The sequence below is a fragment of the Histoplasma capsulatum genome, genomic scaffold (assembly GCF_000149585.1).
Source record: "Histoplasma capsulatum NAm1 scaffold_12 genomic scaffold, whole genome shotgun sequence".
Taxonomy (NCBI): domain Eukaryota; kingdom Fungi; phylum Ascomycota; class Eurotiomycetes; order Onygenales; family Ajellomycetaceae; genus Histoplasma; species Histoplasma mississippiense.
In genome coordinates this window covers 636,556-651,164 of record NW_001813971.1, presented here as the reverse complement: position 1 = coordinate 651,164, position 14,609 = coordinate 636,556, and the positions used below count along the sequence as shown (strand labels likewise).

Below are 14,609 nucleotides of genomic sequence, written 5' to 3'. Positions count from 1 at the left end.
ATGTAAAGTGAAAGCAATCTATCAGTGCACTTCTTGCAGACATTTCATCTCTTGGGAGTATTAAATTCAAATCTATGGAATCTCTTCATCGCCCCCCAGCTGTCAAATCTGTTCAATGATATTGATCCACGAAATCCATACACTCTATTCTCTCTCTATATCTCAGAGGCAGATATTCAGAATATTGCCAGTTTCATCAATGCTTACACAGAGATTTAGATATCAAGGAATTCAGCCATCAATCCACGGAATTAGCAGCCAACTACTTCTGCAGAAATCAAGATATTTCTTGAGCAGATTATCTATATAAGAGTACATAAATCTTCAGCAATTGAGAACTATTGAAACAGAAATGATGTACAGAAGCCACTTCATTCATCAAGATTTCATATAACACTCTATTAATTTGAGCAGATCAAGAGATATATTCATATATTCAATTCTCACAGACTGAAATCCTTCTACTTCTTCTTCATACAGAAGCTAGAGCCTTTATACTTCAACTTTCATACAGCATGTCAGAAATACTACAACTCAGATTCAAATCTCTTCATTGATGAAATGATGATTCAGTTTTTTGAACAGTTCAAATATACAGTTAAGATGCTTCAAAAATCAATCAGACAAAGATATAAGATCTTTGAGTTAGAAGAACAGATATCTTTGAATCTTTTCCATGTTTCATGATAATCTCCGCATAAGTACAATGTTCCGGACTTCAGAATTAATCAAAATTGAATCTCTTATGATGAAATTGATTGAACAGCTGTCTGTATTCTTGCAGAGCTCTGAGCAGCAGAGTTTCAAGCAGCAGAGCTTCAAGCAGTAGAACTCTGAGCAGCATTCAAAATTGAATAACAGTAAAGAGATTGCTGACTTTATATGAATAACTAGTTTACATCTGTTGCTTTATTATCTTTGAAAGCAAGAAATTGAAATTTGTGGAATCACTCATTCTGTCAATCTGCCTACTCTTCTGTAAAAACTGAAGAACTTTGGACTATTCTCTGATGTTTCCTTTAATACTCTGTGTATAATACTTCAAAATGAGGTTCTCTGTCTTGTATGGAAAGACAATAACATAGTATTACTACTGTCTACAATTCATATACCAGACAGCTTTGTTGAATGTGTCAGGAAATACCCAGAATTGAGCTCTACTAATGACTCTCAAATTCAGAGAATATTTGAAAATAACTGGCAAAAAGCTGTGAAGATTCCTATCATTATTGATGATTACAATCATAATATGAATGGGATTGACCTAGCAAATCAGTATAGAGCTTTCTATGAAACTCATATGCTCACTAATCAGATCTGATTGGCAATTCTGTACTGAATTATTGACCATGCTATTGTCAATGCTTATATTCTTCATCGACTGGGCTACTACTGGGCTCTGGCACTACTACTCTATCTGATTGGCAATTCTGTACTGGAAATTATTGACCATGCTATTGTCCATTCACTGATATTCTTCATCGACTGGCTACTACTGGCTCTGGCACTACTACTCTATCTCATGGCAACAGCTCTATCTTCAACTCTTTCAATATTCAAATCCTCTATCTATTACTCAATCAAATTCAGATCTAAATCACCATCGGATCTCCTTGCCATATACTCAAACTTGTGCCTGGTGTAAGTACAAAAGAAAGGTAGCAGGGGAGAATAAAGGAAGAGCTCCAAGGACAAGATATGGTTGTGAAGCATGTAATAATATTCCTCTCTGCTTGAAAAGAGGGTGTTGGAAGGAGTTCTATTCTCATGATATTAATTAGGGCTAGATCAAATAGATTACATAAATTACACTAAAACACGCCAATACAGCCGATCTCTCATATAATCCAGTAGTTTTCGCGTATTTAATACACTAATGTACACGCTAAAAATACGCTAATTGTTGCCTCGCCCCCAGACGAGGGGATAGGTACATGTGCCTAACAAAAGGTGCTTAACGGTTACACCTGCACGGGGCGACTTGCAGAAGAATTCTGTTACACATCTGCAAGCACACATCCTTTGTAGATACATACATGTATGTACAGTGCATCTGCTTTTACAACTTACATTTTTGTCCCCGCCAGAGTCCTCATGTTTAATCGTTGCTTGCTCCTTTGCTCAAAAAGGAAAAGCAAAAGTGCAAACATTTAAGCTCCCACCCCCCGGAATAATTGTAGGTAGAGCAATCGAGGAAGACCCAGTACCCCACGACTCCAACAATGGGGATAGGTAGGAGTTCTCAACTTCTGAAGAATCTACAATAAGGAATAAAATTTGACATGGGCCCCCCTCCTCCTTCATGCCCAGCTCAGGCCGTCTGGGTGTCTCTCCATTTTGTCTTTCTACAAGGCTTTTTCTCAACAAGCATCGCAGGAAATAATGGAGCAGCCGAAGTTAAAAAATCCAATCAGATAGTTAATGACCACCGCATTTACCTGATTCAGCAAGGTGAAAAAGGAAAAGAGATTGCTTAGCACTGCAAAACAAGCTTCACGACGTTCTTGACCTGAAGGAAGAAACATCGAAAAAAAATAAAATATATAAAAACCATAATTTTAAATGCTTTGTTTGAGCTTTTTTAATCATAAGAAAACAAGTTTCACAACTTTACATTCAATAAGCTTTGTATCTTTTAAAAAAATAAAGTTGGATTGACTTCCAAATTTGGCGAAATTTTTTTTTTTAAGATTTCTTTTTTAAATTTTTTTCTCAAAAGTCTTCAAATTTAAAAGTTTAAAAAATACATATATTCTCTTCATATCGGTACCACGGTAATACCCTCGCTCATTACGAAACTTCCAGGGGTGTTTGGTGTTTGGTACTCCGTATTCTGACGCAAAACAGCATTCCCCGATCTTTTCCCCTCGATGACACAATTTGTGTCGTTTTATTATTAACCATCGAAGGGTTCTAGAAGAAATGAGAAATGCGGCTCATGCCCAGATCTCGGTGGCCCTGGGATCCATGGAATGGATTCCAGCATCACAAAACTCTCCATGTATTTTCATTCGTGATGGAAGGAGTTAGTTAGTTACCAACTAGTAAAGAATGATAAATAAACATCCTCTATTCTATCTCCCAGGTCGCAGCTCAAAACCGCCAAGTCTGCACATGTTGACTAACCGGAAATGCGCAGTTGACCAGTTCTTTTGCCCGAGGTACTTACTCTTGTATGCGTCGGTTCTGCTCAAGCAGGAGACATGGGCATGGGTTTGGTCCAACGAATACAGAGTAGTTTATGTAGAGTTCTGCATGGTGGTCAACGAACTACAGAACAGTTCTAGCATTTTTCAAAAAAAAAAGAAAAGAAAAGAAAAGAAAAGAAGAGAAAACGGAGAGGATGTTCGTTGTGGTTCCATTCCCCTCTTCCCGCTGCACAAGGCCAGAGCCAGAGCCAACCATAGTTAGCATACGCAATTATTAATAAAGCATGGAGTGGAAATAGATCCGCTCTCAACGCGTGTTGCTGCTCGATATCAGAAATCAATCAAGAAAAATCGCTTTTATCTCGGACCCAACCCCGAGCTCACACCTTGCACGAAGGTCCGAACTGGATTGCCGAGACCACCTTTCGCACCGACGGGGCCGAGATGGTCAAGCATTAGCATGCTCGTCATCCGGCAATATATGTACTGTACCTTGCGAGACGCCACGCACTAACCGTGCCATGCTTACTCACTCTCTCTAGTGAGTGCGCCACAGCGTATGGAAAACCACATTGTATGGAAAATATTATCAATATCTTCATTCTTCATCTTCAAATAATCATCATTAATTATAACCATGTTTAAATCTTCTAATTACACTGAGGAGCTGTTGTAAAGAGCTGTTGACATGTATAAAAACAATTCAAAATTAAAAATCACATCTCTATCACAAGAATTCGAAGTCTCATATGCCATTTTGTATGGGAGGATCAACAGGAAGAAATCAAGAACTATGAGGGTTTCACTGAATAAAGCATTGAATGACAGTCAGAAGGAGATAATTAAAATATGAATTCATCAATTGAATATTAATTTTTATCTGCTCATCATCAAGCATATTGAAGCCACTGTGAACTGCATGTTGAGACAGCATCATACAAATTTAGAGACTGCACCTCTCACAATAAATAAGATGTGAACATATCAATTCATCAAACATTTATCAGATTACAAACAGATCAAGCAAAAGCTCATGAATTTAAAACATATATTTTATGAAAATATAAACTTTATTATCAATTGATTTGATCAATATAAAACTGTTTTCAATCAATATCATTTTTTTCACTGTGATATCTATAACTTTGATGAGATTGGATTTCAAGAAAAAGAAGGATATGAACAGTAGGTTATAACTATTTCACAAATTAATAACAATAATAAAGTATATCAATGCAGATGACACAATATTGAATTTATTGATTATAATAAAATTAAAGATTTATTTAGAGAATTGATATACACACTTCAATTTATCTGACAATTACACCATCACCATATCTGAGTCTGGCTTTACAAATAATGAAATTAGATTTGAATGAATCAAGCAATTCAATAAAATGACAAAAAAGCATCAAATGAGCAATCATTGATTATTATTAATGAATAATTATAGTTTTTATCTCACAGAAGAATTTATTCAATACTGTGATTTTTATAAAATTATTCTATTGAAATTCTCATTTCATATAAATCAAATTTTACAATTTCTTGATGATATACCTTTTCAGCAGTATAAGTATTATCATACAAAAACAATTAATGAGGCTGTTTGTTATAAATATGAACAATATGATGACAGATAATTTCTTGTTAATTTTAAGAATATCTGATTGCAAGCATTTGAATCTGACACTGTGAGAGCTGACTTTGCTGATTGTAGAATGTATTCAGTTAATCATAATATAATTCTCAATCAATTGAGACCTCTTACCATTGATGATGCCTCAGATTTCAATATATACAATGATGATGATGATGTATGCAATCATTTTATCTCACTATCTGCAGATCAACTGTCAACTGCTTTTTTATAATTAATCTTTTCAGAAATGATTGCAAAACTACATCATCAAATTGATGCAACAGTCAAAGTCTTACAAAATGTGAAAAATACTTTTACATTTGATTTGACAAAGCAGTTGAACAAGATCTTCAACAATAGCATAATTCAAATGAAATTGAACACACATTGTAAGAATGAATTTGTAAATCATTATTGAATAAATAAATATCAGATTATTAAATTCTCCTGCAGGCAGATGTAAATAAATGAAATTCTCATTATTAAAAATATCAATTGCAAGATCACAATCTGTAAAGCAGATGAAATGAAAAAGATGTTCAATAAAAATTTTCAATCAATTGAAATCCAATCTACAAAATCTACAGCCACTCAATCACAACAAGATAATTCTATAGAATTTCAACCTACAGTGGATTCTACACCTTCTAATGAGTATATAGATAATCTTTATGTTATAGATAGATGTGGTGGTGGTTATTAATTAATTTTTGAAGATCACTATATTCAAAATATTTTCCATACACTGTGGTTTTCCGTATGCTGTGGCGCACTCACTAGAGAGAGTGAGTAAGCATGGCACTACAGCAGCTCTCCTCCTACTCTCGGAGTGGTTGTTGGAGTTGCCTGAGCAGTTCAAAGAACAAAAATTCATTCATTCGACGCGAAAAAGTTGGTCTGTCCACGGGAACTTGAAGAGCGGGAAGGACTGTCCATAGGCGCGGCCCATCTTCCGCGTTCATTGATGGTTTGGTAACGACAGAAAACTCTGATACGCGACTTGGGAATCGCTTGTCAAAACCAAACCTGGAGTCTGGAAGGGGAAAGAAACGTATTCCCCCTCTCTACTCAAAAATGAGCCAAGAAAGAATCATTCATAAGAGGGAGAAATCACCAAAACCGTCCCCAAGACGTTTGTTCGGTGCCGATTTTCGGAGCTCTTCGTCAAATCGCGCCATCTTGGAATCAGATAACCCCTTGCCTTCCTAGCCTGGTTCTAAGCCAACCTGGTGATCCTGAGATATTGCCGGCTGAGCCCTGGCCACCCCGAAATACGCAGACCCACTCGGCCGGTACTGGGCCACAATGCCAACGGGGATGTTCGGCTGCAACTCAAGCTCTTCCCCCCTTTTATGATTCTGTCCTGAGAGGACTCGTGCAGGCGTTGTATTTTTGTTTGTGAGTGGCTGCCACCTACCTAGGTTGTGTCGCATGGTTTTCAATGCACCAATCAGCCTCGGGGGATCAGACAGGAATAGGTGAGACATTCATTCCCCTTTCGTCCAAAGTTCAGCATCCTACCTCCCTATTCTTAGCAACGGTATTAAGACGAGAATGGACGAGCTGTTTCGGCTCCGACGGACAGCCGGTGTTGGCAATGTCAGGGTAAAGAAAGGTCTAAGCGAAGTTGCGGTGCACTCTATCACGATATCTTTGATACCTTCTCCTCATCTTGTCTTTCTTGGGGTTGAAACTAGGTATTTTTTAATTTTACCCATCTACCCTGGTATGCCCTATCTTCGCGCTTCGGCACCTGTCATAGTCTGGTGGAGAACTGGAGTTTACAGCCATTCTTGAAGCGCGAACAATGGGCGCTAGGTTGGGGTTTTTATCGCCGTGGATTCTTAGTTGGGGAAATTTTTCACATCCCATTTTGATTAAGTACTCTGTGATTCCAATGGTTGTATAAAAGTTCACTGGATATTCCGCTGATGAAACAGAATTCGGAACTGTCGTTATATCTAAATTATCCTCCCCATGGGATATTTTTATTTTATTTTATTTTATTTTACAAGCCGCAATCGCTCGCTTGCGCTCGCTTATCCAGCTTGAAAATGCGCTGTTTAATCCCTCAGGTGAACATAATGAGATATCCAACAGCTATAGCTAATCGAGTTTCGATTTAACTAGAGCCTCCGACCTGGAAAGTGCAAGTGTGATATTCAGTTCTTCTAATTCCCTTTCCCATTTTGAGAGATATTCAAGTATACAGCTGTCTATCGTCGCTTAGCACCATGTGCAAATTAAGCGCTTGTACTCCGTAGTAAGGCCTGAATGCTGTGCCAGTCATGCAGGATTCTAAGAATTTCCCCTCCTTTCAGTAAGTACTTTTCTGAAATAGTTTTTCCCTAGAACCTTTTGTGTGATCCAAGTTACTGCTTCTTTCTTGGCCTTTTGAATATCTGTGTTTGTTTCGTAAAGGAGGTAGTTGGCGTAACACCTGCCGAGGCAATATGGCGCTGACTTGGCTGGCTGTCATCATCCTCGACTGCAAGCACCGATTCGGAGTTAGATTGTTGGGAGTATTGAAGTTCCGACTGCGAAACGTCAAAATCCACATCAGGGGGTATCTGATCAATTGCAGAGCATATTCTTTTAAAATGAGTTGGCATCCATATATCATAGACATTTCTCGTGAATTTGTACGCCGTCCATTCTCTTTGCCATCCAGAGCGGTAAAATCGAACTTGTGGATTGGGTGGCGATAGAAATTCGTCTTCTCTCCTTCAAGAACTGCATAGTGAGCGTAGATCCTCACTGCTGTATGGTCATGCGAGACTGAGAAGGTGAGTATCTCTCGGTCAATCTCTTTTTTGCGCTTCATGAGCTTGAATAGCTCAACAGTAGCTCTCGCTGCAATAGTTGTGCTGTGGGCATTCTGTCGATCTGCGATATCAAGTGCCGCTGCGCCACACTTGACTTCACATGTTAAGAATGGGAAGTACATGTAGAATGTCGCCATGAAGTAGGATGTATCGGTCAGGTCGCCGACAAAGGGCTGAAGTCTTTGCAGTTGGCCATCTGTAAATGCCTCTCGTCTGAAACCCACAGAGTAATCAGGCTCTTGTTAAGCGACAGCCTCTGTAGTTGTGCCAATGTGTCTGCAGACTACTCCGTACCATCGGCATCTAATGTCATACTTAGTCATCACTGTCCTGCTGTCCTGCGCAATAGCTGATCTCAAACTACGACCTCTCAGTTGTCTTCAATCTCAATTAACAAACTTCTGTTTTGATAGATTATTTTTCAGCTGCATCTAGGTTCAGAGGCAGCAGGCCCAGCACTTGGTACATCTTCCTTCTACCAATCAGACCCTTTCAATGAACCAATGATCGTTGACTAGTAATGCCCAGTACCACTGCCTCGCAATACTCTTTTTGTGCCTCGTCGGTTCATTATTGAGGCAAATAAGATCAAATGTAAAGATTTACAATGCATGGCGCAAAGTGCCTTGCATGATCTAGGTCGTTACGGACAACATATCTTCCATTTGGATATGCGCGGAGACGGTTCGACTCAACTTCGTGAACGGATGAAAGGGCATTCAGCTTGCGCGGATTGATTACCTTTGAAAGCCATGCTAACCTTGGGCTTTCAACGCAGGCGGCTGATTTGAACCCGGGTGATCAGCCATCTGTTGAACCCGTGGTCGGGACTGAATCAAGTACCGGAAAGAGAATGGGCAAGAAGAATAAAATAAAGCAAAAAGAGAGTACAATGATCATGGGAGGACAGGCAGATCGATTCTGCATCTATCATTAGAATGGCAATGAGCACATCCCAGCGCTCGCTATTGAGTACAAGGCGCCCCACAAGCTCACTCGGGATGAAATCGTGGGAGGGCTGGCTCAGGACATTCATCCTTTCAAAGAAGTAATTGATAACTCAATCTGACTATCTAAAAATGTACCCAGCTATATCAATGCACATTATTGGGGCGTTGTTGGTGCTTTGAGTAAAGAACAAAACAAGGGACAGAAGGACTGAAAGGCTGAGCAGGGTTCATGCTGCCTCCATAATTACCCACACAATCTTGAGAATGAGTTACTGTTTCGTTGAAGGAACAACTTCTTCAGATGGTCAAAGTGTGTGGCAGGATGCCTTTTTAAACTCCACCCTTCTTCCTTTCACTCCTGATACCCGCCATTCATGCCGCTACATTATCAACAGCCTCTTTAGGAGATCGCCTGTTCTCTATCAAGAATGACAGAATCTCAGCCGGGCTGAATTCTAACTCCGATACCTTGCTAGTAAACTCATGTGCTAGTGGGTCGGCTGCTTTCTGTTCAAAAGCAAACCAGAAGAGCCGAGCTATTGTTTCTTTATCTGCAAGGCAGAACTCGGTTTTCACATCCACACGACTGGCTTGCAAAAGTGCGCTGTCGACTAGTTTGACATGACAGGTTGTCATGATTAACACTTGGCCATCTTCTACACCGTCGACAACATCAAGTAGTGTGGTCAGAGAAGCCATCTCAGGTGAGCTTGAATTGACGATCTCCACATCTTCCAAAAGAATAACACAGTGGCCAGAAAGGTTGGCGAACAAGTTCCTCAGGTCATTGTTGTCAATGCTGGAAAGATTGATTGTGTAGATATCCAAACCAAAACACCCTGCGATGGACAAGGTCAAACTTGTCTTTCCCATTCCCGGAGCCCCATGGAACAGATAGCTTCGTCGGTATGGAATGTTGCAATACCATTCTCAAGCTTTCAGATCAAGGAAGTCGTGGACATTCTGTAATTTGCGGAGCGAGCGTAGCGAGTGAAGCAATATATATAGGCTTTTCGTGCCAGAAAATTTCCTCTTTCGGTCATCCGGATTAGGAAAGCATTCTCGCGCTCTGATTGGCTGAATTCCTGCGCTCTGATTGGTCAATGAGAAGTTATGCTCACGTGATTCCACGTGACCACCCGTAACCGTTGCAGCAACGGGCCGCCCGCGTTAGGAAGGCCTGAGCAAAATACAAGCAATTACAGCTTCATTCATTCTATTCTATTTCAAGGCTCTTTTTACTGCATCTGTATAAATAGCCAATCTGAGCTTCTTTATTGCTACTTGCTACATTTCAAAGGATTATAATGAATCTAATCATGACTTACAGCTCTCAAAGAAGAGTTTGTGAATGACTCACAGAGGTTTCTTTCATCTTGCATTGGAATCTATATACAGCTTTTCCCAGTTCATACAGTCAAATGACTGAATGCAAATGTTTTTGTTTTATGAATGCTGCTCTGGATTCATACAGTTCTTTCAGTATATCACATTAGCAACTTTGTTATGACATTGAAATTTCTATATCATATCAATAGAGCTGTCTCTTGCAGTTCTGTATCTCAACCCTTCTCAGCACATCAATATCTGACCTGTTTAAGACTTAGGGTTAGGGTTACATCTGTTTTTGTAAGAAGAAGTCTCAGACTATGAAAATGAGATGTTTGAATGCAGAATGTTGTCAATCTCAACAAATAAGTAACATTTCTGAACTCATTGATCTTTCTACTGATTATCTGCAATTTCTTGCACTCCCTGTAGCCATTACTTTTGATCTACCCATTCATTCCTCTTCATCATCATTCTCACAACCTCCGCAGCTCTCCCAAGCTTCCACAGTGTCTTAATCAATGCAGGAGAGTGATGATGATCCATACACAGCCAATATTTGAATAATTAAAAAGTAATTGAGTGGGTTGAAGTGTTTAAAAGCTGGAAATCCATGACAGTGGATATATTTACAGATGGTCACATGACCTTTAAATAGTGAATTGCGGCCCGTATTTCACATAACAATAGTATCAATAGAATAGAATAAATAGTAAGATGTGAATTACATGTCAATGAATAATTCCAATTATCCTCTGCTCGCCCCCCCACCCCTGCTCCCCTGAAAAATATAATATAGCAGTAGTAGTAGGCATAGGCGTAGAATGTCAAATAACACCACCTCCACAACAACAACAACACAACACACAACAACACACACACACACAACACACACACACAACAACAACAACAACAACAACAACAACAACAACAACAACAACAACAACAACAACAACAACAACAACAACAACAACAACAACAACAACAACAACAACAACAATAACCTGAAATAAGAGCAACAACAACAACAACAACAACAACAACAACAACAACTATAACAACAACAACAATAGCAGCAGCAGCAGTAGCAGCAGCAGCAGCAACAACAGCAACAATAACAGCAACATCAACAGCAGCAGCAGCATGCCTTCTTTCATCACAGAGTCAAACTCTGAATCAGACATGTTTACAGCCATCAATTCTGAAGAAGTTTGTCGAACACATCAGTTCTATGCCCATGCTGTGGAGATTGCGGCTGCAAAGGTCAAAGAAAAGAACAAAGACAGGATGAAGAAAACAAATCTCTGTAAATTGAAGAAAGCTGAGGCATTCTGAAATTGACAGATTTGATGCAAACACTCATCTGTTAGATGAGTGTTAGAAAACTGATGAATAGAATAGCTCAAAATATCATAGCAGCTGTCACTTAAATCAAAGCTCAAATGACTGCAGAGGAGAATGCTGTTGCTGCTAACTCATTTTACCCTCTTTCTGCATCTTCCATCTTCTTCTTCTCTGCCTTCTTCATCTTTTTCTATGCCTCTGCCTCTGCTGCTGCTGCCTTTTCTGTGACTGCAGAACAGGCCCCTGGACGCTGGACGGCTCTGAAAGAAACCCTGCCAGCTAGGCTGACAGAAGAGATGACTGCTCTCATGAACATGTCATAGCACTGTGAGTCTGATGTCTGTGAGGATAAGACTCTTAACCTGGGCTGTTCTGTCAATCAGAAGGCTGTTCTTTTGCAGTTGTGAAGGCAGATTGCAAATCCTCTCTGCCCCCACTGCGCCCGAGGTGAAGGCCCTTTCAAAACTTGTGTTGGCCTCTCCGGCCACTGCTGCGAAGCATGTGCTAGCTGTCACTATAACAGCATGGGGAGTCATTGCTATTATCATATAAGTAGGTCTACAACTAAATCAAGTTAGCCATTAGCCATTAGAGTTAGAAACTAACATGGAACTAGGCAACCGCGAGACGTCAGTGGAAGATGAGGGGAAGGAGAAGGAGAAGGGGAAGGAGGAGAAGAAGAAGGAGAAGGAGAAGAAGGAGATGGAGAAGAAGAAGAAAGAGGAGAAGGAGAAAAAGGGGAAGAAGTCTGTGACTGTAAAGGCCAAAACCATCAGCTGCAAATGCCAGCGCCCTGCAGAGGATGAAGGAGAGCTGGGTCTCTTAATCAAACAGCTCAGCAAGGCCAAGCAGAAGGAGTGGGAGGAGAGTGTCAAGGTCATAGACCCCAAAGATATGGAGATTGCCCATTTGCGGGCAGAGAACACGGCCTTAAAGGCCAAAGTCAAGAATATCGGGCGCCTCCTAGAGGCAGCGGTTGATATGGTGAAGGAGTAGTTAGTTGTTGTTTTTTTCCTTTTCCTTCTTTCTTTCTTTCTTTCTTTCTTTCTTTCTTTCTTTCTTTTTTAGAAAATGAATACGTTACGGGGCCGCTGAGTTAAGATCTCTTATATTTGTAGAGCTTCATATCGTAGAGGTGAGGTTGGAGGTGATGTTTATGAGCGTTATTTACGGCTGCCTTCCTAATTGGGACTAGCTCCTCAATAATTTAGCACACTGCAGCTCGTGTGCTACAATGTATTTTTGTATACTGGTCTTGATACCCAGTTAACAGGCGTGTTGAGTTTTTGGCATCAAGCCCCTCAACTTACCCGCGAATTTGTTGGGGTGTTATACTGTGATTCATACCGGATAACAACAAGCGACCAAAACGGTCGTGAGAGAGCAATGAATTCAACATAGTTAATGCATTCCGTAACCTACAATGTAGAAGTGGCAAAAAAGAAGGTTGAGATCTACACTAGCATGTGGTGGCGTTGCTGCTTGGCAAAACGTCAAAGCTCCAACCGCTCAGTTGGGACTCTCTGACATCAAACGGTCTGCTTCCCCACTTCTTTCAGCATCGTTAATCCTTTTATAATCATTCCTTGAATTCCTTTCTCTCGATCTTATCGAAAGCTCTTTTTTTCCATACTAAAGTCACGTCTAAGCCGAGCCGGAAACTTTTCCAGAAGTATTTTGAGAGAATCATAATTGAAAATGGGCGAACCAACGCGTGACGAACCAACGCGCTCCTTACGGAGCAACACGTTGCTTTCTGATGAGCCCACCGCGCAGAAGTTGTTCAATACCATTCGCAAGAGTATTCTGGACACAAACCACTCCATCGACTTAACCTTTCAAAACATCGCCCCAACATCAGGGTCCTTGATAGTAGCTTCCCTTGCTGAAGACCCAGACATAGAGCGCTCACTTCCTAGGTAGGTTTCCCGCTGTTGTTCATCTCACCAGGTCAACATGACATATTACCATACTGATGCGTGACGCCTAATATAAATTCAGACTTTCTTACAATTCCGTGACCCGGGTATTAACTGCCCGAATAATGCCGACTCACGTCCATGATTGCCATCAAGAATGGCTTTGCTTTGAGCTCGGCCAAATGCGCATGGCCGGCTTTCTGTCTCCTGCAGAGGCAAGGTTGATCAAGTTTCGCGTTGGCACAAGTGAGTTGAATTTTGATTTGCGTCGAATGATTCATTTCTTTCTTGTTTGTAGCGCAGCGGAATATCTCCCCTCAGTTTTCCCCTTCGTCACCTCGTGCCATATTAACAGCATGTAGCTTTTGAACATTTCTCTAGCCCATACCTTTCGTCTGCCAAAGAACCCGACTCGTGTTTTTTACCTGATATGTTACCTCTCCCCACCCTCGTCGTAGAAAGCGGCTGGACAGAGTCCTGCACCCGGCTAAATAACGACAAGAACTTGTGGTTAATAGGTGGGAGACCTCACGTTCAGCTTGTATTTCTCATCAAATGGGCAAAGCTATCGGGGGGAAGAATCAAGGGTGACATAGAGATTCATGGAAGAGATATGTCGGGAAATGCTATTTTGCTACAAACTGAGGTGAGAACTGTTTTCTCCTATCTGTCAACACGGGATTTTAATGGTTTATCCTTGTACCAAAGTAATATATCACAATAACTCACCGCATGCACAGCCTATATTTCCTATACCGTCTGGTAACCCCAGACAAGTTATCCAGATTACCCGAGCCCAAGTATTTGGTACCGCCATACTTACCGGAAGAAACCCTAGCGATACATATCTCCTCCAAGTTGAGGAACTGCGTCAAAAAGGGCAGGATGCAATAAGACAAATGGGTTTTGTGCCGGCGTAGCCAATTGGTTGGTATTTGAAAGTTTGGTGAGATGTGCAAGCGTGGTTCCCACACTATGCTGCGACTGGCGGTTGCAGTTGTTGTTGTTGTTGTTGTTGTTGTTCTTCATATTTTTTCTAGGGCCATATGCAGTCTGAGACTATGACAGCCTTCACCTCACTAGCCTACCCTTATGTTCGGCTACTCTCTAGTTACATTTCTCTATTCATAACTGAGTCATCCTTGATGGAGAGACTTCACTATACCATTCTGGATCTAGCCCTCAAGGGGGGCCTTGCCCCACAATTGCTCACGCAATACTACGGATTTTGCAACAGTTGCGCGCACCAACAACTGCGCGCACCAATAATCCGATTATCGCCTAGTTGCCAAGTACGCGGCGGATTTTAATAACCACCATGTAATTATTAAATTGCACTATCCGAAGGGCTTGTAAAATCAAATCTTGGTGTATTATAGAAGCGGCGTGGGTATATTTTAATCCGATGAACATCTTGGCCGTGGCGCCAGAGCAATACAATATGTTGG

At 40.7% G+C, this 14,609-nt stretch overlaps 5 protein-coding genes across 5 annotated transcripts; 3 read left to right on the top strand and 2 right to left on the bottom strand.

Annotated features, from left to right (window-relative positions):
• Positions 1-5,041: 5,041 nt before the first annotated feature.
• HCAG_08748 (predicted protein) lies at positions 5,042-5,235 on the top strand (the record flags this gene model as incomplete). Its single annotated transcript, XM_001536376.1, has 2 exons — positions 5,042-5,183; positions 5,228-5,235. 2 exons carry the CDS (start codon positions 5,042-5,044, stop codon positions 5,233-5,235), a joined length of 150 nt encoding a protein of 49 aa, XP_001536426.1.
• Positions 5,236-6,900: 1,665 nt separating this feature from the next.
• Positions 6,901-8,190, bottom strand: HCAG_08747 (predicted protein; the record flags this gene model as incomplete). The annotated part of the gene is made up of 4 exons (XM_001536375.1): positions 6,901-6,934; positions 7,171-7,364; positions 7,553-7,815; positions 8,151-8,190. 4 exons carry the CDS (start codon positions 8,188-8,190, stop codon positions 6,901-6,903), a joined length of 531 nt encoding a protein of 176 aa, XP_001536425.1.
• Positions 8,191-8,941: 751 nt separating this feature from the next.
• On the bottom strand, positions 8,942-9,442 carry HCAG_08746 (predicted protein; the record flags this gene model as incomplete). The annotated part of the gene is made up of 1 exon (XM_001536374.1): positions 8,942-9,442. The coding sequence occupies one exon, from the start codon at positions 9,440-9,442 to the stop codon at positions 8,942-8,944; it is 501 nt and encodes a 166-aa protein (XP_001536424.1).
• Positions 9,443-11,041: 1,599 nt separating this feature from the next.
• HCAG_08745 (predicted protein) lies at positions 11,042-12,238 on the top strand (the record flags this gene model as incomplete). Its single annotated transcript, XM_001536373.1, has 3 exons — positions 11,042-11,107; positions 11,566-11,584; positions 11,859-12,238. The coding sequence occupies 3 exons, from the start codon at positions 11,042-11,044 to the stop codon at positions 12,236-12,238; spliced, it is 465 nt and encodes a 154-aa protein (XP_001536423.1).
• Positions 12,239-12,940: 702 nt separating this feature from the next.
• HCAG_08744 (predicted protein) lies at positions 12,941-14,081 on the top strand (the record flags this gene model as incomplete). The annotated part of the gene is made up of 4 exons (XM_001536372.1): positions 12,941-13,161; positions 13,244-13,407; positions 13,680-13,807; positions 13,902-14,081. The coding sequence occupies 4 exons, from the start codon at positions 12,941-12,943 to the stop codon at positions 14,079-14,081; spliced, it is 693 nt and encodes a 230-aa protein (XP_001536422.1).
• Between the last annotated feature and the right edge of the window lie 528 nt (positions 14,082-14,609).